We start from the raw sequence: 26,611 nt of genomic DNA on the forward strand, positions 1-26,611 counted from the left end.
CATCTATAAACCTAACAAGTTAGTGTCAACTAGCTACCTTGATAAAGGACATCTTAGCTAACCCTAATCTACAAACCTGCGCTGTCCAGTTTCAAATTTGTGTTTCACTCTCAAATGCAAGTAATTCTGATCGGAAGCAGTAAAATGTCAAGCTCAGGGGCACCTGCATTAATGGCAATATCTCAACACACAACCCAGCTGAGGGACGTTAACACACACAGGTAAGGGATTAAACTTTACACCTTCTGCAATTGCATGAATTAATTTAACACCAAATTGTGCACTTAACTCAAAACCCAAAGATGTTGTGGAAAATGAATGCAGCAAATAGTGTAATGACAATAATTAAATCTGTTTGTTCTTCCTATACAATGTCGCACTCTCCAAAAGCTTAAGTGGGAATGGGACACAGGAAGTGGTCAAAAACAACAGGACAAAGAGTATGAGTGGAAGCGGGAGGCAGAATTCAAGAGAAAAATCATCCCAGATAAGCAGTCTAGACAACTTTCTGAAAGGGATAATTTGTACTGTGCAGGGAAACTACCAAGTGCTTCTCCAGACGCTTGAGTCGAATAAGAAACAGGTTTACACTCATTGTCTGATTGGATGGTGGGAAAGAGAGAGAAGTAGTACATTGCCACTAGACATCCATAGCCAGGGGAAGGGAAGGAATGAATTTGGACTGCACTACTGAACTGATTGTTAACACTGCATGGCAGAAAGCAGTGCATGACTACATCCAGAACAGTATACCTTCTGTAATTTTGAGAGAGAGTCTGATTAAGGCACTTTTCTGATCCACATCGGGATTAGCACGCGCAATGGGAATGTGTTAGTGTTAGACCCTTGGTTGATTTTTCATTTTTTTAAAATAAATTTTGAATCATTAGGTGGAAATGACTTGTGGACTTTGGATAGCTTGTGGTAAAAGGAAAAGAAATGTCAAAATAAGCTTTTTGCTTGCTTGAGAGGTCAGGCCTAGAGGTTAATTGTACACTGATTCCTGACTAAAAGGGTTCCAACAGACACAGTGACCCCGGGAAAAACTTTGGATTTAAACAGATAGCAAAAGCTGTCTATTAACAAGGTCAGCACCTGGGAATTGTTTCTGGCAATTTTGGAAGAGACACTTTGTTCATGCAAATGGGAGAATGGTAACTGAGGCCTTGGGAAGAGTCTATCAGTCCACTCGGGTGAAACCGGAATTAACGTTTTTTATTTGAACTATGGTTAATGAGAGATAATTCTTGGTTATTGCTCAGACAGCGTGAAGATTTGGAAGTTTCCCCGCCTAATCTGCGTTACTAGCTTTCAGAAGCCCAAAGATTGGAAAGTTCAGTGAGATGTCTTGCTGCCTTTGCCTGGCTGAACTGAAAAGGTGAAACTGATCAAAATTTCAGAAAAGCATCCAAGGAGTCCAGAGTTATGTCTGTGAAAGCCATATAAATAATCTGGCCAGTTTTGTTGGCTGAGTAGGTAGGCTGAGCCCGGTAGATCGGTCAGTTGCTCCCATCGGCCTTTTTTCTCTGGCCTTTTTCTTATCGGCTCTTCCTCTTTTATCTTTTTTTTGGGTCTGGAGAGTGGTCGGTGAGGGCAGCAGCAGGATGGACTCTGCTCCACTCCAGCATGGGGTCTCCCGGTGAGCAAGCAACAGGTCCCAGGCTGACCGACCACCCCCACCCCCTCCCTCCCCTCTCCCCCGCAGCCCTCACCCCCAGCCCAGACTCTCAGGCTAGACCAAGGATCCAGTCCAAGTTTAGGCCTGGGCAGCTGAAGGATGGCAGTGTCCCAGCATGGAGGTCTTGATTTGGTATGGTGGAGGTCTCTTCCCCATGTGGAAGTCTTTTTTGTCTTTGACATCCAGGTGTTCCACCGGTCTAGCAGTAGGTCTCATCCAGGAATGGCAGTCTCAGCCCAATGTGGTAGGCTGTTTCGGCAGAGGCTTCCAGCCTAGTACCCAACTGCCTGGCGTGGTGGTCTGGTCCCAGAATGACAGTCTTGTCCCAGGTGCACCTTCATGATATATCATTGCTCATTAATCAGCTTTTCCCAAGCCCAGGAGCCGTTGACTGAACTGTGATGAACTTTGTCTTAGTTTAACTTCTTTAAAAATTATGTATGACTTCTGTCATTGATGGAGGCGCTGCAGTGAAGTGACTTATAAAACTTTTCAGTGTATTTTTTATGTTCAAGTACACGTGACAATAAATTTCTATTCTGTTCTATTTATTTATCTCTTAACTGTATTTGTCTGTCTTTTGTGTGAATGGGAGCTGAGAAAAACTGTTTGCGGTTTAAAGTACAGGCATTAATCAGCTTATTGTGTTAGTTATATTTCTCTCTGCTAAAGTTATCCTGCATCTTATAAATAGTTAAGTCCTTTGTTTAAAGTATAAAAGTAGTTTCTGGAAATTAATTATTTGCAAAGTCTGGGATCAGTTATTCAAATATCTGGTTACGAACCATTTTAGTGACTATTTAGGGGTCCTTGACAGCTTCGTTTTACTGTTTTGTGAATACAGAGGTAAAAAGGCTGATTTGGTTCTGCTATTTTTCTCCATTGTAACAATACCGTTCAGTGCAGACTCACAATCAGGATATTCCTTGTGGGAATTCAAAAGACAAATCAACAAGAACGGGTTTACACACCAAATGATTAGCGGTAGCATTGCTGATCTGACTTCACGTAATTACTAGTTGCGGGAAAACGAGCAGACAGATTTCATTGGTAGCCTCACCACAACAAAACCACAAAACAGACATTCACAGTGAGATGTGTCTGATATTTGGCTAATGAGCTGGGAGACAAATGAAACAAATAGCTATCCAAAGCAGACACAAACAGCTGTAATAGTACATGGAGGAAATGGGCTGAGACTCCAGACTGCAATACAGCCAAATGGCAATTCAATCACTAAAAACTGAAGACCATAGATTTACAGATGGGAGAATATTCTTGTGGTTTATGCTTATATGTGCAAAATTAAATGCCATTATTTCGATTCTATTTAACATTGCATAGCAAGAAGTGATACTTGTGAGATTCTCTGTCCATATCATTCATGCTTTTTGGGATGCCAAAGTGACGATGGTATGTCCAGACACAGAAAACCTCTATCACAGAACCACCTACACACATAAACTGTATGAAAGACAGTGCAATGGATTTGCTCAAAAGGGCAGGTTCACCATGAAGCTTAAAATGTACTCGATGAATTGAATGGAATCCCCACAGTGTGGAAACAGACCCTTCGGCCCAACAAGTCAACACTGACCCTCCAAAGAGCAAGCCCTACCCTATTACTCTACCCTACTTTACACCTGACTAATACACCTACCCGACACATCCCTGAACACTATGAGCAATTTAGCACAGACAATTCATCTAACCTGTACATCTTTTGGACAGTGGGAGGAACTGGAGCACCCGGAGGAAACCCAGGCAGACACGATGAGAATGTGGAAACTCCACACAGACAGTCGCCCGAGGCTGAATCGAACCCAGGTCCCTAGCGCTGTGAGGGAGCAGCGCTAACCACTGAGCCACCATGCTGCCCCACCGTAGTTCCCACCTGACTGTTTTGTATTTAGTTAACCCATTACAAGACTAAAAAGAGATTTTAAACTGAAATAAAGATTATAAGTCTCTGTTTCAAATGTTCTAGCTCTCAACTTTCAGTTACACACCGACATAAGCAAAATACTCACACTGGAAATCTGAAATGAAAAATAGTGTTTGAAATAATCTAGCAGCATTTATGGTGAGAGTAAAAGAGTTACATTTTGAATCAAGTATGATTTCTTCAGAACAGGGAGATGGGTAGTCAGCTACCAGATTGTCCGTTTGACTCTAGACTGGAAAGGTGATTCTTTCTTTGCACAGAACATTTCCATACACTTAAATACTAACACGGACTATGCTCCAATCGTTTATGGTATTTTTACAAATAATCAAAAGGGTATGTGCCAGCAATATTAGGTAGATGCGACACGCAGTGACAAAACTTCAACTGGTTCATGGAACAAATATGTTGTGGAAACCTAGGACACAGGTTATGGGCAAAACCTTCCAGAAATTGCAATATCTTTTAACTGTGACTGAATATCTAGAGTGCTGGAGGCTGAATGAGCTCAGGTTCAACTGTAGAAGTTTAAGAATTCAGTTTACAGACAAATGTCAAAAATACAAGGCTACATGAGACAGAGGATGACTGGCTATTTATCAATATATGGACCGCACATAAGACTAGAGATTTATTAGGTTTAATTTACCTGGAGGGCTCCAAAAAGATCATACATGTTGACAGGTGGTAAGGAAGCTAGCATATCTTCACCAGAACAGGCGAGGAGAAGGGCTGCCTGTTGCTCTACATCATCTGATGATATGTGGGATCCTGAATTTGTTCCAGCCATTGTGGTCATTCCAGTAGGAGGACTATGTTAGAGGAATATATAAAAATTAACACCATATTTATTGGCTTAAAAATATTTCCATTAATACACAAGATACAAGTTTAGATTGAAAAAAATATGAGATTAAGAAATAAAATGATGTTACTTGACTTGGTATGTGAAAACAATTTTTTTAAGCAGAAAATCCAAGTAAATATTTCAAGAAAGAATCATCCAAATCTGTTGACATTGTCGAAGGTTAAAGCATGGAGGCTGGCCAATATCTCTCACACTAACACTCTTGATAAAATGCAGGGACAAAACACAGAAATATTCAAATCAAAGCAATATGGGATGACATGTTAGCGCCTTCGCATGGTCAAGTTCAGTAATACTCCTGGTCAGTTGTGGCATCCAGCAACCATACCCAAAAAGTGCATATCCTGTTTGTATGTAGAAACATATTTCAAAGTACTTTAAGGTGTTAAGAAAATAATGGCACCACTCCAAGCAAAAATAACCAGCAACCTGGTGAAAGAGATGGATTTAAAGCAGGGTCAAACAAAACAATGTGGAAGCAATGAGCTTAGAAAACTGAAAATTCAATCAGCATAGATAAGTGGGGGAGCAATGAATTCCTGAAAGTTGAATAGACAGGGCGGCACTGCTGCCTCATATTACGAGGGACCCAGACTCCAATCCCAGACAACTATCTTTGTGGAGTTGGCACATTCATCTCATAGCTGCATGGTTTTCTCCAAACGCTCCAGTTTCCTCCCACAGTCCAAAGATGTACAGCTGAGGTGGATTGGCCATACTAAACCGCTCATAGTGTTCAGGGATGTGCAGTCTAGGTGGTTGAGCCACAGGAAATGTTGGATTATAGGACTGGGGTGGGTCTGGGTAGGAAGCTCTTCAGAGGGTTGGTGCAGAACTCAGTGGGCCAAAAAGCCTGCTTCCACACTGTCAGGATTCTACAGCTCCGTTTCTTGATGGCTCAAAGAACAACTGGGTATTGTAGTGCTGTGTGACATTTGATAAATCATGGAGGAATCGGAATATTGGAAGACTGGGCACCAATTCAGCTTAACAACTTAATGGATGAGCAGAATTTAATGAGAGGCAAGATGGAAATAGTGGGGGTTAGGATGAGCTGATTTGTATGGAAAATGGATTAACTGAGTTGTCTCACCAGGAGAGCAGTAAAGTAAGCCAGTCGGTCAAATCTAAATTGCTAAACAATTAAATGAACTGCAAAATGAGAACGCAACAATTATTATTGCTCCGCTCCAACCGTCAGGCAGCTAAATGAGTCAACAAACAAGGGGTAAATCCAGCTTTCAAAGTGGGAAAGTGTCTGTGGGTAGCTTTGCAGAAAACTACCAAGCCCAAGCTCTTTTGCAAGACCTGACCTAGCCCACTTCCCATTACTGACCTACTTTGGCTCTAAGGCCAGACTGCCTTTGCAACTAAAGTGTGTCAAATACAGTGGAATACATCGTTATTCAGAACCTAAGTGTGCACCACTGCCCCTTCAAATGACAGGGTTGCAAGCCAGAGTTGGAAAGGAATAGGTCAGTCGGAGGGAAGGGAGATTTGGGACAAGCTGACCACAGTGAAGGTAAAGTAAGGGTTGCGTACTAGGTACCACTGGGAAAGACAGACATGCTTCACAGAGAGAAAAATAAATCACTAAGTTCTTTGCAATCACTACAAAATGGAACCAATCAGGTCATGTAACACAGTCTAAAACAATGATAAAGCAGAAGTCCAAACACAAAGTTCTCCCTGTATCCACACCAGTAAATGTAATGATACCAGAAGCAGCAACTTAAAACGGAGACTTTCTGTTTTCTGCCCAAGTTTTACTACTTGTTTCGAGCAAACCTTTCTCTCTTTTTAACTTTAAACTAAAATACATAATTCAGCCTATTCTAATAATTTTATTTCCTTTCGAATGAGAAGGTAAACAAGGCCTCGGTGTAAAAGATCCAATGACAAGTTTCAAAGGAAAATAGAGTAAATGTCCCACTATTTGAGCCAACAATCATCCCGTAATGTCATTAAGCAGATAATTTAGCCATTTATCTCAATTTCACTTGTGGAAGTTTGCTGTACATAACTTAGCTGTGGAATTTCCTTCATTACTTTTTTTTAATTCATTCACTGAATGAGGGGATCACCAGCTAGGCCAGCATTTATGGTTCATCCCTAATTGTTAAGAATCAACCACATTGCTATGGATCTGGAGTCACATGTAGGCCACAGCAGGTAAGGATGACAGTTTCGTCCCCCAAAGGACAGTAGAGAACCAGATGGGTTTTTCCAACAATCAGCAATGGATTCATTGCCCTCAGTAGATTCTTAATTCCAGATTTTTACTGAATTCAAATTCCACCATCTGCCATGGTGGGATTCAAACTCAGCTCCCCAGGACATTACCTGGGTCTCTGGATTAACCATTCAGCGCAAATTCCATCTAGGCCATTGCCTTCCCCATAACAATGCGTACATTTCAAACAACCTTTTTTTTTTAATTCACTTGTGGACAGTGCAGGCTGGCCCGCATTTATTGCTGGTTCCTAGTTGCCCTTGAGAAAGTGGTGGATAACTGCCTTCTTGAACGGCAGTCCATATGCTGTGCAGTGAAATACAATGCCCTATGGGTGAAAATTCCAGATTTTGACCCAGGCACAGCAAAGAAATGACAAAAGATTTTAAGTCAGAATGGTCATTAGCTGGGAGGGGAACTTGCAGGTGGTGTTGTTCATATGTGTCTGCTACCCTTGTCCTTCTAGATGGAAGTAGTCATGTGTTTGAAAGATGTTTATCTAAGGATCTTTGGTGAACTGGCTGTAAAGCTCTTTGGAGCATCCAAAAGTTATGAAAGAAGCTATAGAAAGGAAGTCTTCTTGCATAATCCACAATAATGGAAGCTTGGTTCTGGAACATCAGTTGATTATTTCAACTCTTATTTTGCTAAGATGTGGAATGAAAAAAGTGTATATTTTCACTAATGACATGAAAAGATAAAAGCAATTTCAGAGATTAACGTTCATAAAATCTTCCTGTTGTTACAATGAAAGTTACTTCCAGGTTCTCGGTTTTAAACTTAAAAGTTCAAATCCCGCTTCTCAGTCCTACTCCTTAAAGTTTCTGTGAAGATTGAAAATGTCAGACATTGCACTTACCAATCAATAATGTTGTTGTAGGCAATGATGCTGTTCTTTAAATATGGCTGAGGATTAACACTACTTCCAAAAGCATACTTAAAATGGCCGTCACGTAAACGATATGACCTCCTCCTGGATATCACAGCCGTCAGAATATCCTTCAGGTGATTCTATTGGAAGAAGCACAAAGTCATGGTGGATGTATTGCTTCAAGATAGAGATATATTTAACTTATCCACTGCCTTCATGAACAAAATGTATTTTTGGTTTTTAATTTCTTCTTTAAAATTATCATTGCTTTTATCTGACTCCCATGGGAAATCCATTGAGTCACAGAGTGTTTCTGAATTACGTACAAAAAATATTTATACATTTAGATAAGAGAATCATTTAGAGAATAAACTATGGATTTTAGTCTGGATGATTCTTGTGTTTATAAAGATTCTGGATTATATTTAAACTGCTCAAGAAATGTAATACGCAGAATAATTTTTTTGAAAATAAATGACAAATTTTTACAGTAGCTAACTTTAATATTGTTCCCTTTGAAGCACATGGAGGCTTTCCAGCCTAACCCTTCAACAGTTCCACAGAATTATTTACCTGCGAGAATCACAGTAATAAAAGCATCTATAAAACAGTGAATTGAAATAATTGTTGTACTTCGAAGCAATTGCCAACTAAATATATATTTGAACAAATCATACAACACATTTGTGCTTAATCATCACTCCAATTGCTGGGCACATCTTACCCTGTTATAAGAAGGTAAGAAACAAAGCAAAATCTGTCAAAAACTTTTTCCAAAATAAAGTTGGATTATTTGAGTATGGCCCAAATCCAAAGTTCTTTTGACTCGGTGAGGAGTGCATCAATAATGCAGCATCAGTTGCTTGTGAACATTTACATTTCTAAAGAAAAAATTGTGTTTAGCCAACCTTGCTCAAGCTTTCTGAAGAGGTAATGAAAAGCGGTATTGCTTTTGATGTGGCATGCATGGGATTACAGGCATTTGATAAAGTGCCTCACAACAGGCTGGTGAGGAAAATTAAAGGTTATGGTATAAAAAGAACAGTGGCGATGTGAATACACAATTAGATGATTAATAGAAAACAGTAATGGTCAATGGATATTTTTCAGACTGAAGGTAGGTTTCCAGTAGAATTCCCAGAGGGGTTGAAATTGGGACCCTTGCTTTTCCTGATATACAGGGGGGCAATTTTCAAGTTTGCAAATAACACTAAAGGCGGAAGAATTGTAAACTGGGATGAGGACAATGTGGAACTCCCAAAACACATTGACAAGCTGGAGAAGTGAGCAGATAGGTTGCAGATAAGGTGCAATGCAGACAAGTATGAGGTGATACACTTCGATTGAAAGAACACTAAAAGATCATAAAATATAGAAAACACAATTCAAAAGAGGGGTAGGAACAAGGGGACCTGACTGCATATGTGCAGATCACTGAAGGTGGCAGGTCAGGTAGAGACAGCAGTAAATATAGATAGTTTTCTTGGCTTTATTACTAGGGGCATAGAGTATAAAAGCAAGGAGACGATGCAGAATTTGTGTAAGATACGTGTTGGACATCAGCTGGAGTATTGTGTAAAGTGTGGGCTCTGCATTATAAGAGAGATGCAAATGCATTTTAGAGATGGCAGAAGCAATTTACTAGAATGGTTCCAGGTATGAGAAACTTCAGCTATGTGGATATACTGAAGAAATTGGGATTGTTCCCCCTGGACAGAAGATGGCTGAGAGGAGATCTGATTGAGTTTTTCCAAAATCATAAACACAGTGATCAGAGTAGAAGGGTGAAGTTGTTTCCATTTGAAAAGAAAACAAGAATTCAATGGCACATATTAAAATGATGTACAAATGAAGCAAGGGTGATGCGAGAACAAAACCTTTTCACCCAGTGAGTTGTTAGGGTATGGAATGCACTGCACAGAAATGTGGTGGAGGTGGGTTCAACTGAGGCATTCAAGTTTTGTCTTGGATTTTTTTGGACAATAGTGATGGGCAGGGATATTGGGAAAAGACAGGAGATTGGCACGAGGTAATACAGCCAAAGCAGGCATGATGGTCTAAATGGCCTCCTTCTGTAATCATAATATTAATTCTATAATTAAGTGCAGTGCATTCTATTGAACCCTAAGCTAGTGTCTAATAAAAGTGCAGTGCATGTGAATCAATGGTTAATGTACTTGGCTGAGTCACAAGATCATGGGTTCAAACCCCAGAGTTGAAGTTGAAAATTTAGACGAGCACATCAGTGCAGTACTGAGAAACATCTGCACTGTCAGAGGCATAACGGTTTGGCTGAGACATTAAATTGAGAGCCCATCCACCCACTCAAATAGTTGCAAATTATCCCAACCTACGATTTCAGTGAAGAACAGGATGGTCAACAAACTGGTTGTTGATTATTGCTCAAAAAACATTGTATGAGAAAACAAACATAGTCAAGAAAAAAGGAAGGCCAGGGATATGTTTGAACAGCCAAATCTGAAGGCAACTTGAATGAGGATTTCAGCAGCAGATGAGCTGAAACGGGAACAACTGGCATCATTATGGAAGGCAATGTAGGCAATTTTAGTGATTGCACAGATGTGATTAAAAAATGTGTCTTGAAATTAAATGTCTACTCTTGACGAGAGATGATAGGGGTACAAGAAGATACACATCACAGAATTATTAGAGCAGAAAAAGAAAACAAAACACAAGCCAATTTCATTACAGCACCTCCACGGCATGCACCACTGCTGTCACTGCATCTTCAGATACATTATCCAGTCCACATTCATAAGCTGTTACTATCATTCGACCTTCTAGCTGGCCTCTTGTGGGAAGCACCATTGTATGAGTGCAAAACTTTACATCATCATCTTCTTGAGGGTCCTTTGCCACAAAGTGCTGTGCTCCTGATAAAGGATTTTGTGCTTGAAAACGATGCTGGAGGAAAATCCACACCATGCACTACGTTAAATTGCAAAATGCCACTTAAAAGCATTTATAAAGCATACAAAAATCTCAATCAAAAAGAATTTTTACACATAAAAAAGTTGGAAGATTGATTCTTTGGAGCACAGCAGTAGCAGAGATCATTTTATCATTGGCTTCACTTTTAAGAAACTTTAATACGTTTTTAATACTCAGATGGATACAATAACAAGAAATGGAGCCTGGACCATCTACCATTACATTAATAATGGAGGGTATTAAAGGAATCTCTCTTCAAATAGTACATGGTCAACTTCAATATATAACTAAGGAAGTGAATCGGTTACGTGTCTGAATTTGAAAACTACATTATAATGTTACCTCAACTGGAGAAGAGCAAATGTAATTCAACGTAAAATATGCATTGGAAGTTTATGGTAGTAGCAATTAGGTCATATTTTAAAACTAACAAAAATTTTGGAAAATGTCACATTGAAAAGATTTTCCAAAAATGGCGAAACTGCCTGTGCATATGATAAATTATGACTGACAGGCATAAAAATGGCACAACAAAACATTACAGCCAACAGTTCATCTCAATACTCAACAGATAAACCCTGTGCTTATTACTGTTTCTTGTTAGGACTAACTGACATATTTTGCTGCCCCGATTAAGCAACTAAATTGCCTTCTTCCAAAAGATGAAAAAAGGGCCAAAAAAAAAAACTATACAAAATAAGTGATCAAAGTGAGAGAGAAAAAGCTACTGAGGTTGGAAATAACTCACTTCGAATTTTGCACGGAGAGATGGAAACTTTTTCTTGTTTTTAGGTTTACTTGATTTGGCTGCAGATGGACTGGTCCACAGAAGAGAAGTGCCACTTTCTGGAACAGGAAAAATACAAAATAAACATAAATGTACTTTTCAAGGAAGATCGATGACAATGTTGCATGCAATGACTCAACTTGTCTTGAATGTCACAAAGAAAACTTTATAAGCTACTATCGATCCAATCAAAACAATCCAAAACAGGAAGAATGTTTAAAACATGCACTTTCACCACATGATTTAATCAATTGGCAGAAAACCTCTATCACACTTTCTTTGCAAAAACATCTTGGGGAAGGGAGATAAAACTGTTCCAGGCTTGGAACCTGTTGCATTGCTGAGCATGGTTCCTCCCAGCATGTCATTCCATGAGGACAAGGACTCGGAATGAGTCATGAGACAAATGACTAGGAATAAATTCAGTTTCAATTGTTTATCTCTGTGATAAAAGACCCTGAAGGAGAAAAATCTCTAGGAATTTGGGATTTCCTTGCAAAGTCATGCACTTCTCCATTTCAATGGTTGTAATGTTTCAAGTTATTTTCAAGCACAATAGACATTTATCACACTAGACAACCTGTATTTGTATTTAGAAATTGTATTCAGTGCAGCACAGTGGCTCTGTGGTGAGCACTGCTGCATTACAGCACCAGGGATCCGGGTTCGATTCCAGCCTCTGGCGACTGTGTGGAGTTTGCACATTCTCCCAGCACCTGCGTGGGTTTCCTCCGGGAGCTCCGGTTTCCTCCCACAGTTCAAAGATGTGCAGATTAGGTGAATTGGCAATGCTAAATTGCCCATAGTGTTCAGAGATGTGTAGGGGAAATGTAGAGTAATAGGGTAGGGGAAATGTAGAATAATAGGGTAGGGGAATGGGTCTGGGTGGGGTACTCTTCGGAAGGTCGGTGTGGACTTGTTGGGCAAAATGGCCTGTTTCCACACTGTAGGGATTCTATCATTCTATGAAAGGGAATGGGTACACAAGCAGAGACTGACCTTAAACAAAATTATCTTCCATAAGATTTTATTAAAATAGCTTTGGTTACCATATTCATTTCTAACTTTACTGTTGCATGCTCAATTCCTTTCCTCCTAAACATGGAGAGTATACAATGATACAAAGACCCCCATTCGGGATGAGCAAACTGGAATTAAAACTGCTGTTGACTACTGGAGAAATTTTTAATTGGTAAATTAAATGCTCAGTTTCACTGGAAAACAAAAAGGTCCCCAAGGATAATTAAGATATTTACAATATACAGAGATGAGAGTGACAAGCAGAAGGTCATTGTCTATGTTGGCACCAACGATGTAGAAAGAGATGAGGTTCTGCAGAGAGAATATAGAAAATTAGGCAGAAGGTTAAAAGTAATGTCTGGATTAGTCCCGGTGCCATGTGCTAGTAAGAGTGGGAATAGGAGAATAGGGAAAATGAATGCATAGTGCAGCGGCAGGGATTCACATTTTAGATTCATTGAGATTTATTCTTTCTTCTGGGGAAGAAGTGATCTGTATAAGGATGGATTGCACCAGAGATTTGCTACTGCTACTCAGGAGGCTTTAAACCCATGGTGGTGGTGGTATTTGAAGGGGGGAATATTGCAGGTTTTACAGAAACTCAGGGAAGGGCAGGACTGACAGCTTACATGTTCCAGGGTACAGATGTTATAGGAAGGATAGAAAAGGGAGGCAAGAGAGGAGGGGAGTGGCATTTTTGGTCAAGGATAACATTACAGTTATACTTAAAAAGGATATTCCTGGGAGAATGTCCAGTGGAGTTATATGTGTGGAACTGAGAAAGAAGAAAGGGATGATTTGGATTGTACTAAAGGCTTCCCAATAGACAGCGAGAAATTGAAAAGCAAATTTGAAATGCAAGGAGATCTCAGATATTTGTAAGAACAACAGGGTTGTAATGGTAGGGGATTTTAACATTCCAAATAGAAGGTGGGACTGCCACAGTGTTAAGGGCTTGGATGGAGATGAATCTGTTATGTGTGTACAAGAAACTTTTCTTATTCAATATGTGGATGCATATGCTAGAGAAAGAGCAAAACTTGATGTTCTCTTGGGAAATAAGGCAGGACAAGTGACAGGAGTGTCAGTGGGAAGCATTTTGAGGCCAGTGATCATAATTCTATTGGTTTTAAAATAGTTTCAAAAAAAGGATAGACCTGATCTAAAATTACAGTTCTAAATTGGAGTAGGGCTCATTTTGATGGTATTTGGCAGGAACTTTCAAAAGTTGATTGGGAGAGGCTATTCACAGATAAAGGGACAGTTGCAAAGTGGGAGACTTTCAAAAATGAGATAATGAGAGGTCAGAGACAGCATTAGTACGAAGGGCAATGCTGGTAGGTGCGAAATGACTAGAGAAATTGAGGCTCTGGTCAAGAAAAAGGACGCATATGTCAGGTATAGACAGTTGGGATCAGATGAATCCCTAGAACAGTATAAAGCCAGTAGGAGTACACTTACGAGGAAAATCAGGAAGGCATAAAGGGGACATGAGATAGTTTTGGCAAATAGGGTTAAGGAGAATTGAAAGAGATTCAATAAATACATTAACGGCAAAAGAATAACTTGGAAGAGAATAGGGCCCCTTAAAGATCAATAAGGCCATCTATGTGGAACCACAGAAGATGGGTGAGATACTAAACGAGTATTTCAAATTAGTATTTACTGTGGAGAAAGATATGGAAGCTAGAGAACCGAGGATGTAAAAGTGTCCATGTTACAGAAGAGGAGGTGCAGGAGGTTTTAAATCCACACCTGATCAGGTGTATCCCAGAATTTTGTGGTAAGCTAGGGAGAGATTGCTGGGGTGCTTGCTGAGATATTTGTGTCATTGATAGCCATGGGTGAGGTGCCAAAAGGTTGGAGGTTGGCTAACATGGTGCCATTATTTAAGAAAGGTAGTAATGAAAAGCCAGGACCTGACACGAGTGGTGGGTAAGTTGTTGGAGAGGATTCTGATGGACAGGATTTACTTGCATTTGAAAAGGTAAGGACTAATGAAAATAGTGTCTCACTAACTTGAATAGGAAGGGTTTAGAGGGATATGAGCCAAATGCTGGCAAATGGGACTAGATCAGTTTAGGATATCTGGTTGGAATGGATGAGTTAGGCCGAAGGGGCTGTTTCTGTGCTGTAAAACTCTATGACTCCAATCTACCATTGTTTTGCTACAGTTGTCTTGGGCACTGGTGAGACCACATCTAGAGTGCATTACCTGGGGTTTTGATTCCTTGTTCAAGGACAGATATTAAAAGCAGTTCAAATAATGTTCATTTGACTGATTCCTGGAGTGGAGGGGTTATCCTATAAGAAAAGATCACACAGGCCTGTATTTAATGAAGTTTAGAAGAATCAGATTGATCTTTTGGAATGTATAAAATCCTGATAAATCTTGATGCAATGGATGCTGAAAGGAAATTTCTCCTTGTAGGAGAAACTATAACTAGGGATATAGTTGAAAAATAAGGAGTGCCATATTTAAAACAGAAATTAGGAAAATACATATTTGTCAGACGGTTGGGTGTTTGTGAAATTCTCTTCCCCAGACAACAGTGGAGACATCATAGAATATCTTCAAGGCAGAAATCAAAGGATATTGAATAGCCAGGATATTGGGACGAGGCCATAATCAAACTGGCCATGATCTGCTCATGTGGCAGAGCAAGTTCAAGGTAAAAAATGGTTTAGTCCAATCTTAATTCTTCATTACTTACACTTTAGGATTTACACAAATACTAGAACGAACAGAATATAAAGAAGGTACATATAAATCATTACGTCGAAAGATTTGGAAAGTTGGGACTGCTTTCATTGGAAAAGAGATAGTGGAGGGAGTATTTGATAGAAGCATTCAAAGTGATTAGGGTATGCAAGGAAAAATTGGTTCAGTTGGTGGATGAATTGAAAACCAGAGGGCACAAACTAAGACAAGAGGCAAGAAAATCAATGCCAATATGAGGAAAAAGTGTTTCACGCAAAAGCAGTTAGGATAATGTGAAATGCATAGTCCACGTGTATCACGGAGGTAGCTTCAGTCCAGGGGTCATGAAGAAATTGGATCATCTAAAAAAAGAGGAGCAGGGTATGGGGCGAAGGTAGGCGATTGGCACAAAGTGAACTGCCCCTTCCTACAGCCAGCCAGACAGACACACACATGCTATGAACCATATGGCCTCTTTCTACACTTCACATTCTTCGCAAAGTAGTTTAGCTTGTCTGCTCAAAGGCCAAGTTGAAATTCTATCCAGGTTCAAAACTCTGGCAATTATTAGAATTGAATTCATGAAATTTTAGAAATAAACACAATTATTTGATGGTGGCTGAATTAAAATCCTGGAATTACCTCCCTAAAGGCATTGTGGGTTAACCTACAGGAGTGGTTCAAGAAGGCAGCTCACCACCACCTTCTTTACGGCGACGAGGGATGGACAATCAATGCTGGCCAGCCAGTAACACCCACATCCCACAAATGAATTTAAAAAGTCAAAACGTAATTTATAAATCTGACTGTAAAGTTTCTAAGAATACCTAGAAGTATCCATTACTTGCCACAGAAAGTCCCTTTGTTCTCCGTCTTCTCCATGACCAAATGATTTTAAGCAAAGCAATTCTTGGCTCAGTGTGTTCTGGAAATACTCAGCAATTAAAATTGTATGTGAGGAGACAGAAAGGGAGAAAGTGCTCATATTTCCAGTTGATGACCTATTATCAGTACTGAATTTAGGGTATTTCGCTTTATTTTCTATGAATCGATTTATTTGCTCAGTGTTTAACTTTGAAGCTATAAAGTCCAGAAAATTTTCACTTGGCAAGGGCATGCATTGAATTATAACATGAAGTGGAAAAACTGAATTCAGCAACACATTAAACACACTGGAAGAAACTTGATTTGGCTGTGGATGAATGAGTAGAAAGTTCCAACGCTAACAATATACAAATAAAACAAACCACAGTAAGTGTCTAAAATTCTCAACCAGGTCAAATCTTACCACGTACCTGGAGCAGAAACCATGATCTGACATCTAGTGAGGATGGCAAGCAAGAAGTCATTATGCGAATGCACTGGAAAGGAAAGCGATTGCTTATTTTAGCATGACCTTAATAAAACTATCAAGGATAAACATGAATGTCAATGTAAATAGACCATAAGACCTAGGAGTGGAAGTAAGGTCATTCGGCCCACTGAGTCCACTCCATCATTCAATCATGGCTGATGGGCATTTCAATGCCACTTACCCGCACTCTCCCCATAGCCCTTAATTTCTTGCGAGATCAAGAATTTATCAATCTCTGCCTTAAAAACATTGAACTTCCTGGCCTCCACTGTGCTCCATGGCAATGAATTCCACAGGCCCACACTCTTTGGCTGAAGAAATGTCTCATTTCAGTTCTAAATTGATCCCCTTTAATTCTAAGGCTGTGCCCATGGGTCCCAGCAGCCCCACCGAACAGAAACAAATTCCCAGCATCCACCCTTTCTAAGCCGTGCATTATCTTGTAAGTTTCTATTAGATCTCCCCTCAACTTTCTAAACTCTAATGAATACAATCCCTGGATCCTCAGCCGATCATTGTATGTTAGGCCTACCGTTCCAGGGGTCATCCATGTAAATCTCCGTTGGACATGCTCCAGTGCCAATATATCCTTCCTCAGGTGTGGGGCCCAGAATTGGACACAGTATTTTAAATGGGGCCTAACTAGAGCTTTATAAAGTCCAGTAGCACATCGTTGCTTTTACATTCCAACCCTTGAGATAGATGACAACATTATATTTACTTTCTTAATAATGGACTCAACCTGCAAGTTAACCTTTAGAGGATCCTAGACTAGCACTCCCAGATCACTTTGTACTTTGGCTTCATGAATTTTCTCACCATTTAGAAAATAGTCCATACCTGTATTCTCTCTTCCAAAGTGCAAGACCTCACATTTGCTCACATTGAATTTCATCAGTCGTTTCTTGGACCGCTCTCCTAAGCCGTCTAAATCTTTCTACAGCCTCCTCACCTCCTCAGTACTACCTGCCTGTCCGTCTAACCTTGTATCCTCGATGAACTTCACCAGAATGCCCCCAGTCTCTTCATCCAGATCATTTATATATAAAGCGAAAAGGTGCGGCCCCAACATTGAACCCTGCAGGATATCACTTATCACTAGCTGCCATTCTGAAAAACTCCCAACTCTCTGCCTTCGTCAGAGAGCCAATCCTCAATCTACACCAGTAGCTCACCTCAAACACCATGGGCCCTCACCTTACTCAGCAGCCTCCTTATCAAAGGCCTTTTGGAAATCTTGGTAGATAAATCCACTGGGTTTCCCTGGCCTAACCTACTTGTTACCTCTTCAAAGAATTCTAACAGGTTTGTCAGGCATGACCTCCCCTTACTAAATCTATGCTGACTTGTTCTAAAATATCAAGTGGCTACTGAAGATCCATTGTAACCTAAATTGTATGTCAAGCTGGTGTAGTCAAAGAGCTTGAAAGTAACTTTTGACTACTATTGTGGTTTGACGATTTCTTAAAAGTAATAGCAGTTCATCCATCAAATATGCAACCAATTTACAGAAGCATTGTATCATGTGACTGCCTTGAAGTAGCACTCATGCACATCCCAGATCCAACAGTTTTGCTTCTTCTTTACCTACCTCCTGTCTTTCACACTCAAAACCCCAGTTATTATAATATTTATTTTTGATGTACCTCTCCCAAATTTTACTTGTTTAACCTAGCTTCTCCCTAGAATTCTCCTTTGCCTTTTAGATATTTCAATTATTGGGATCAATCTATGGGGAGGCGATGCCCAAGTGGTACTTTCACTTGACTATTAATCGACAAACTCAGCTCATGTTCTGGGGACCAGGTTTGGTCCCACCATGGGAGATGATGGAAACCATTGTCAGAAATTGTGTTTTTTTTAAGGAAAAACTCATGTCCTTCAGAGAAGGAAGTCAGTCATCCTTACCTGATGTTGCCTACAGAAATACTGACTCTTAATTGCCCTCAAATGACCTAGCAAGCATTCAGTCATACCAGTTGCTACAAAGTCTCAAAGAAATGAAACTGGATGGAAAGGACAATAGCAGAAATAGCTCTGCTGACACTGCAAAGTCCTCCTTACTAATATCTGGGGACTAGTGCCAAAATTGGAAGAGCTGTCTCACAGAATAGTCAATAAACAGCCTAACATAGTCACACTCACAAATCAACCTTACAGACAACATTCCTGACGCCACCATCACCATCCCTGGATTTGGCCTGTCTCACCAGGACAGACCAGAAGAGGTAGAAGTCCAGTAAGGAGGGAGTCGCTCTGGGAGTCCTCAGCATTAACTCTGGACCCCATGAAGCCTCATGTCTTCAGATTACACATGGGCAAGGAAACTTCCTGCTGATTGCCACATAACGTCCTCCCTCCGCTGATGAATCATTACTCTTCTATGTTGAACAACACTTAGAGGAAGTACTGAGGGTGGCAAGGGCACAAAATATACTCTGGATGGGGGATTTCAATGTCCACCACCAAGATTGGTTCACAGCAAATTAAGCTGGTCAGGTCCTAAAGGATGAGGCTGTTAGACTGGGTCTGCAGCAGATGGTGAGGGAACCAAGAGGGAAAATCATATTTAACCTCATCCTTACCAATCTGCCAGCTGCAGTTGCATCTACCCATGACAGTATCAGTAAGAGCGACCACCACACAGTCCTTATGGATACAAAGCCCCACCTTCACAGAAAGTAGCCTCCCACATTTTTTGTGGCACTGTGTTCAATAGGACAGACTTCAAACAGATCTAGCAACTCAAGACTGAGCACCCATGAGGCACTGCTGGCCACCAACAGCAGCAGAATTGTACTCCAGCTCAATCTGCAAGCTCATGACCCAGCATACCCCCACTCAACCATCACCATCAAGCTAGGGAATCGATTGGCTCGACGGGAGTGCAGCTGATGCACCAGGCATACCTGAAAATGAGGAGTCAACCTGCTGAAGCTACTGAACAGGACTATTCACTACTTATGCTGTTTGGCATGCAAGTGATAAACAGAGCTAAGCGATCCCACAACCAACAGATCAGATCTAAGCTCTGCAGTCCAGCCACATCCAGTCGTGAATGATGATGGACAATTAAACAATTCATTGGAGGAGAAGACTCCATAAATATCTCCACCCTCAATGAAGGAAGAAACCTGATGTTGCCTACAGAAATACTGACTCTTAATTGCCCTCAAATGACCTAGCAAGCATTCAGTCATACCAGTTGCTACAAAGTCTCAAAGAAATGAAACTGGATGGAAAGGACAATAGCAGAAATAGCTCTGTTGACACTGCAAAGTCCTCCTTACTAATATCTGGGGGCTAGTGCCAAAATTGGAAGAGCTGTCTCACAGAATAGTCAATAAACAGCCGAACATAGTCACACTCACAAATCAACCTTACAGACAACATTCCTGACGCCATGTGGTGTAAAATTCCAAGCAGTGGAATGTGGTGAAACGGTTAAAAATTATGTCCCAATACATGTGTGAATCTAACCGGAATGGAGGTGTTGCTTAGTCCCGTGTGAATCTTATTACACACCTCCCCGTGTGAATCTTCTTATCTGTATGTAACCAGAATGGAATGTGTTTTTTAGCCTTGCTCTGCTGTTCACATGAATGTTTACATCTGGAAAAGAGTATATCAGCTGGAAAAGTCTCCAGTTCGGTGAGTCTGCTCCGGGGTTACGTTTAACCGCCGAGCGTGGGTTGTTGGCAACCGCTCTACGAGAACTGACGGCTCCCAGTTCCGGTAACATGTAGAGTGAGTATAAGCCAGACCCGTTGTAAGTATGAGACCTGGTTGTGGCGATGCTGCGGGGAATAAAATGCTCATATTCTAGCAGACTCGCCTCTTGGTCGTTTGTTCTGTGTCAGACTACTCTCCTACGAACCTGACCTTGAGAATTTTTTAAAACATTTGGCGCTGCGAGCAGGGTCAATCGCAATTGAGGAGAGATTTTGATACAGAACAATGTTTTGGAAAAAGACTAAGAAACCAGAAGAACAAACTGTGGAGGTCCCGACCGTCCCGGGATGGCATGGATGTGGGCATGTACGTGGCAGTTTGTTTGAGAAATGGTGGGGGGCGACCGGAGGAACCCCAGGGTCGCTGCTGTCCACCCTTGAGAGGATCCCAGTCCTGCCGAAGAACCCCTTGCCTGGGGTACAGCGGAGGATGTGGGCATGTCCAAAAAGCTGAAGCGGAGTTAACAGAATTGAATGGGATTGAACTGAACTGAACTGAGTGGAACTGAAGTGAATCAAATTGAACGGAACAAAATGGAACTGAGCTAAATTGAATTGAAATGGACGGAACTGAATTGAACACAATTGAATTGAACTGAACAGACCTGAACTGAGCTGAATTGAACTACACTGAATTGACTGAACTGAAATTAACTGAAACGAATTGAACTGAATTAAGCATAATGTAACACATGTATTGGGCCAAGCAGTGGAATGTGGTGTAAAATTCCAAGCAGTGGAATGTGGTGAAACGGTTAAAAATTATGTCCCAATACATGTGTGAATCTAACCGGAATGGAGGTGTTGCTTAGTCCCGTGTGAATCTTATTACACACCTCCCCGTGTGAATCTTCTTATCTGTATGTAACCAGAATGGAATGTGTTTTTCAGCCTTGCTCTGCTGTTCACATGAATGTTTACATCTGGAAAAGAGTATATCAGCTGGAAAAGTCTCCAGTTCGGTGAGTCTGCTCCGGGGTTACGTTTAACCGCCGAGCGTGGGTTGTTGGCAACCGCTCTACGAGAACTGACGGCTCCCAGTTCCGGTAACATGTAGAGTGAGTATAAGCCAGACCCGGGAGTCTGCTCCGGGGTTACGTTTAACCGCCGAGCGTGGGTTGTTGGCAACCGCTCTACGAGAACTGACGGCTCCCAGTTCCGGTAACATGTAGAGTGAATATAAGCCAGACCCGTTGTAAGTATGAGACCTGGTTGTGGCGATGCTGCGGGGAATAAAATGCTCATATTCTAGCAGACTCGCCTCTTGGTCGTTTGTTCTGTGTCAGACTACTCTCCTACGAACCTGACCTTGAGAATTTTTTAAAACACGCCACCATCACCATCCCTGGATTTGGCCTGTCTCACCAGGACAGACCAGAAGAGGTAGAAGTCCAGTAAGGAGGGAGTCGCTCTGGGAGTCCTCAGCATTAACTCTGGACCCCATGAAGCCTCATGTCTTCAGATTACACATGCACCAACATCAGTGCAAAAGATAAGGTTGTGTTTATCACAGTAATCTTCAGCCAGAATTGCTGAGTGGACGATCCATCTCAGCCTCCTCCAGTGGTCCCCAGCATCACAAATACCAGTCCTCATCCAATTCCATTCACTCCACGTGGTATCAAAAAACTGCTGGAGACACTGGATGCTGTAAAGGCTATAGGCCCTGATAACATTCCGACAATTGCATTGAAGACTTGTACTCCAGAACTTGCTGCTCCCCATGCCAAGCTGTCACAGTATTGTTTCAACACTGGCATCTACCGACAATATGGAAAATTGCCCCAGGTATATCCTGGACATAAAAAGCTAGACAAATCCAAACTGGCCAATTACTGCCCGAGTCTACTCTAGATCATCAGTTAAGTGATGGAAGGTATCATCAACATTGCTATCAAGCAGCACCTGCTCAGCGATGCCCAGTTTGGTTTCTGCCAGGGCCACTTAGCTCCTGATCTCATTTCAGCCTTGGTTCACACATGGACAAAAGAGCTGAATTCCAGAGGTGAGGTGAGGTGAGAGTGAGAGCTCTTGACATCAATGCTACATTCGACCAAAGTGGCATCAAGGTTCCCTAGCATAACTGGAAACAATGGGTATCAGGGAGCAAACACTGTGGTGGTTAAAGTCATACCTGACACATAGAAAGACAGTTGTGATTGTTGGAAGCTAGTCATCGGAGCTCCAGGACATGTCTGCAGGAGTTCCTCAGGGTAGTGGCGAGGCCCAAACATCTCCAGCTACTTCATCAACGAACTTCCCTCCATCATTAGGTCAGAAGTGGGGATGTTCGCCAATGATTGCACAATGTTCAGCACCACTCGCAACTTCTCAGATATTGAAGCAGTCCATATTCAAATGCAACAAGATCTGGACAATATCTGGTTTGGGCTGACAAGTGGCAAGTAACATTTGTTCCACACAAATGCCAGGCTATGACCATCACCAACAAGAGACAATCTAATCACCGAACCATGACGATCACTGAATCCCTCACTATTCTGGGATTATCGTTGACCAGAAATTCAAGTGGACTTGCCACATAAAGTGGCTAAGCAAGCAGTTCAAGGCTTGGAATACTGTGGTGAAAACTCACCTCCTGACTCCCCAAAGCCTGTCCACCACCTACAAGGCGCAAGTCAAAAGTGTGATAGAATACTCCCCACTTACCTATAATAGGTGCAGCTCCAACAGCACTCAAGAAGCTTGACACAATCCAAGACAAAGCAGCCCACTTGATTGTGACTACATTCACAAGCATCCAATCCCTCCACCAGTACAATGCTCAGTACACATTGCTGTTACTACCTACATGATGTTATGCAGAAATTCGCCAAAGATCCTCAGGCAGCACTTTTCTCATGACGACTTCAATCTGGAGAGACAAGGGCAGCAGGTTTAACACCACCGCCTTTAAGTTCCCCTCCAAGTCACTCACCATCCTGAGTTCCATATATATCCCAGTTCCTTTACTGTTGTGGGGTCAATATCCTGAAATGCCCTCCCTAATGGTATGAAGTGAACCCACAGCAGGTGGACTACAGTGGTTCAAGAAGGCAGCTCAACACAACCTTGGGGCAACTATGGACAGACAATAAATCCTGGTCAGCCAGCGATACCCACACTTAATGGTAAGGTCCTAGGGAGTGTTGCTGAACAAAGAGACCTTGGAGTACAGGTTCATAGCTCCTTGAAAGTGGAGTCGCAGGTAGATAGGATAGTGAAGGCGTTTGGTATGCTTTCCTTTAATGGTCAGAGTATTGAGTACAGGAGTTGGGAGGTCATGTTGCAGCTGTACAGGACATTGGTTAGACCACTGTTGGAATATTGCGTGCAATTCTGGTGTTCCTCCTATCGGAAAGATGTTGTGAAACTTGAAAGAGTTCAGAAAAGATTTACAAGGATGTTGCCAGGATTGGAGGATCTGAGCTACAGGGAGAGGTTGAACAGGCTGGGCCTGTTTTCCCTGGAGTGTCGGAGGTTGAGGGGTGACCTTATAGAGGTTTACAAAATTATGAGGGGCATGGATAGGATAAATAGGCAAAGTCTTTTCCCTGGGGTCAGGGAGTCCAGAACTAGAGGGCATAGGTTTAGGGTGAGAGGGGAAAGATATAAAAGAGACCTAAGGGGCAACTTTTTCACGCAGAGAGTGGTACGTGTATGGAATGAGCTGCCAGAGGATGTGGTGGAGGCTGGTACAATTGCAACACTTAAGAGGCATTTGGATGGGTATATGAATAGGAAGAGTTTGGAGGGCTATGGGCCGGGTGCTGGCAGGTGGGACTAGATTGGATTGGGATATCTGGTGGGCATGGATGGGTTGGACCGAAGGGTCTGCTTCCATGCTGTACATCTCTACGACTCTATGACATCCCACAAATGAATTAAAAAACATCCCTCTCACTATCTTCCAACTTCAGATATTCCTAAAGCTGCCATGGCACAGCATTGCCCTGTGGGGTTATTATGCACTACCGAAATTCCAATAAAGGGCATGTGGTCCTTGCTCAATTGATCACTGATTCAAGACACATTCAGCTTCAAAATGCCTTAATCGCTCATTCCATGCCCTATCACGTGGAAAATATTCTTCAGTTAAATAAACAATAGTTGTTCAGAATTTTACTTTTACAAGAGAATGCAGGAGAAACTGAAATCATGCACCATATTTTGCTGATAAAATAATGACACATTAATGATTCATACTGTTATGAATGTGCAAACCAGCAAGTTCACGGGATCAGGACATCCAACCTGAGTTCCAAAATCTCCACAAACAACAGGGTCAACATTTACCAGGAGATTTGTCTCCCAATCACTCCCATACCTCTCCTCAGCAAAACCCAGTCTTTTGTGTGCAATGCTGTCAATTGTGAGGAACTTCTCCAACTCCACTTTGATTATCTTCATCGACTCTATAATCACTTCACAAGCCAGAAAAATCTAAACTCTCTAAATGTTCTGATGAGAGACTGGTTTGCCCAGTTAATTTCTCATCAGTTTTTTAACAAACTTGCTGAACCTTCGAAAACAAAATGCTTAACACGCACGACTGACAGTCTGATCACAGTAAAAAAGGTCTTCATGCTGCTCCTATATGGCAACACTTCCCATGTGAATCAAGCCTCAGTCCTGAATTACTGCTTCTTCAAATCACAGAACAAGAGTGGAATAAAGGTTCAGCCCTGGGTGTGATTCACAGCAGCAATAAATCACAGCCTTAAATAATTCATTTCTCAGGAGACAGCATGATGTATAAAGTTAATGGTGCAGCCCTGGGCGATGTTGTCAAAAAGAGACACCTCTGGATTCAGGTACATAGTTCTTTGAAAGCTGCGTTAGTTAGACAGGGTGGTTAAGAAGGTGTTTAGCATGCTTGCCTTCATTGCTCAGACCTTTGACTATAGGGATTGGGACGTCATGTTGAGGTTGTACAGGACATCTGGTCACCCTGCTATAGGAAGAATATTAATAAATTGGAGATGGTTCAGAAAAGATGTACTAGGACTGGAGTTTGAATTATAAGGACAGGCTGGGACATTTTTCACTGGCGCATAGGAGGTTAAGGAATGGCCTTTTAGAAGTTTATAAAATTATGAGTGGCGTAGATAAGGTGAGTAGCAAAGGTCTTTTCCCTGGTACAGGGGAGTTCAAAACTAGGGGATATATATTTTAAGGTGACAGAAGAATGATTTAAAAGGGACCTGTGGAGCAACTTTTTCCACACAATGGTTCGGACATGGAATGAACTGCCAGAGGTAGTAGTAGATGCAGGTAGTTACAACATTTAAAAGACAGTTCAGTCAGTACATGAATAGGAAAGGTTTAGAGGGATATAGGCCGAAAACAGGCAAGCGGGACTAGTTTAGTTTGGGAAATTTGGTTGGTATGGACAAATTGAACCAAAGGGTCTGTTTCTGTGTTGTATAACTCCATGACATAATAGCACAATGAACCAAAAGGGTTGATTATGGTACAGCAGTAGGCATTGTTTCTTTGTATTTTAGTAAAATACACAAGGTTTAACATGGTGGACAAATTAGTAAAGTTAGATCACACAGGATTCAGGGTTGCCAATTCGATACTTAATGGGCTTAATGGCAGGAAATAGAACGTAATGGTGGAGGGTTGCTTTTCGGACTGGATGCCTGCGACCAGTGGTGTTCCACAGGGATCGATCGGTTCTGGCTCCTCTTCTGTTTGTTATTTATATAAACGATTTGGATGAGAATATACAAGGCATGGTTAGTAAGTGTGTGGAGGACACCAAAGTTAGTGGTATAGTAGACAGTGAAGAAGGTTTTTTTTAAATTACAAAAGGATTTGATTAAATGGGTCAATGGGTGAAAAATGTCAGATGAAGTTCAATCTGGATAAATGCAAGGTATTGCATTTTGGTACACAAACACGGGTAGGGCTTATACAATTAATGGTAGGGCCTTGGGTAGTGTTGTAGAACAGAGGGACCTAGGGGTGCAGGTACATCATTCTTTGAAGTTTGCATCACATATGGATAGGATGGTTAAAAAGACATTTGACATGCTTGCCTTCATTGCTCAGTCCTTTGAGTATAGGAGTTGGGACGTTATGTTGAAGTTGCACAGGATATTAGTGAGGCCCCTTCTGGAATACTGTGTCCAATTCTGGTCACCCAATTATAAGAAGGACATTATCAAGCTGGAGAGGGTTCAGAAGGGATTTACCAAAACATTGCAAGGTATGGAAGGTATGGAAGGCTGGGACTTTTTTCACAGGAGCTTAGGAGATTGAGGGGTGACGTGACAGATGGTTATAAAATAATGAGAGGTACAGGTAGAGTTGATGACAGCCCTATTTTCTCTAAGATGGGGAGTTTCAAGACTCAGGGTCACAATTGTACGAGGAGTGGACTGAGGCAAATTATGTTTTACACAGAGGATGGCTTGCTAAGGAAGTGGAGGATGGGGGTACAATTACATTTAAAAGACATTT

At 41.4% G+C, this 26,611-nt stretch overlaps 1 protein-coding gene across 3 annotated transcripts in view; it reads right to left on the reverse strand.

Annotated features, from left to right (window-relative positions):
- The window catches only part of tada1 (transcriptional adaptor 1), a 75,312-nt gene that overhangs the window by 34,465 nt on the left and 14,236 nt on the right, over nucleotides 1–26,611 (reverse strand). For 2 of the 3 annotated variants that reach the window (XM_043699907.2, XM_043699908.2), the window contains 5 exons: nucleotides 16,351–16,416; nucleotides 11,296–11,393; nucleotides 10,311–10,520; nucleotides 7,584–7,735; nucleotides 4,273–4,435 (listed from right to left, as the gene is read on the reverse strand). In XM_043699907.2, the coding sequence (XP_043555842.1) occupies nucleotides 4,273–4,435; nucleotides 7,584–7,735; nucleotides 10,311–10,520; nucleotides 11,296–11,393; nucleotides 16,351–16,416 (689 nt within the window). The remainder of the gene's footprint in view (nucleotides 1–4,272; nucleotides 4,436–7,583; nucleotides 7,736–10,310; nucleotides 10,521–11,295; nucleotides 11,394–16,350; nucleotides 16,417–26,611) is intronic. The other variant, XM_043699909.2, reaches the window with a different exon arrangement.

The sequence above is a fragment of the Chiloscyllium plagiosum genome, unplaced genomic scaffold, assembly GCF_037043375.1.
Source record: "Chiloscyllium plagiosum isolate Xiang-an unplaced genomic scaffold, Cpla_swu_hap1 HiC_scaffold_9, whole genome shotgun sequence".
NCBI lineage: Eukaryota > Metazoa > Chordata > Chondrichthyes > Orectolobiformes > Hemiscylliidae > Chiloscyllium > Chiloscyllium plagiosum.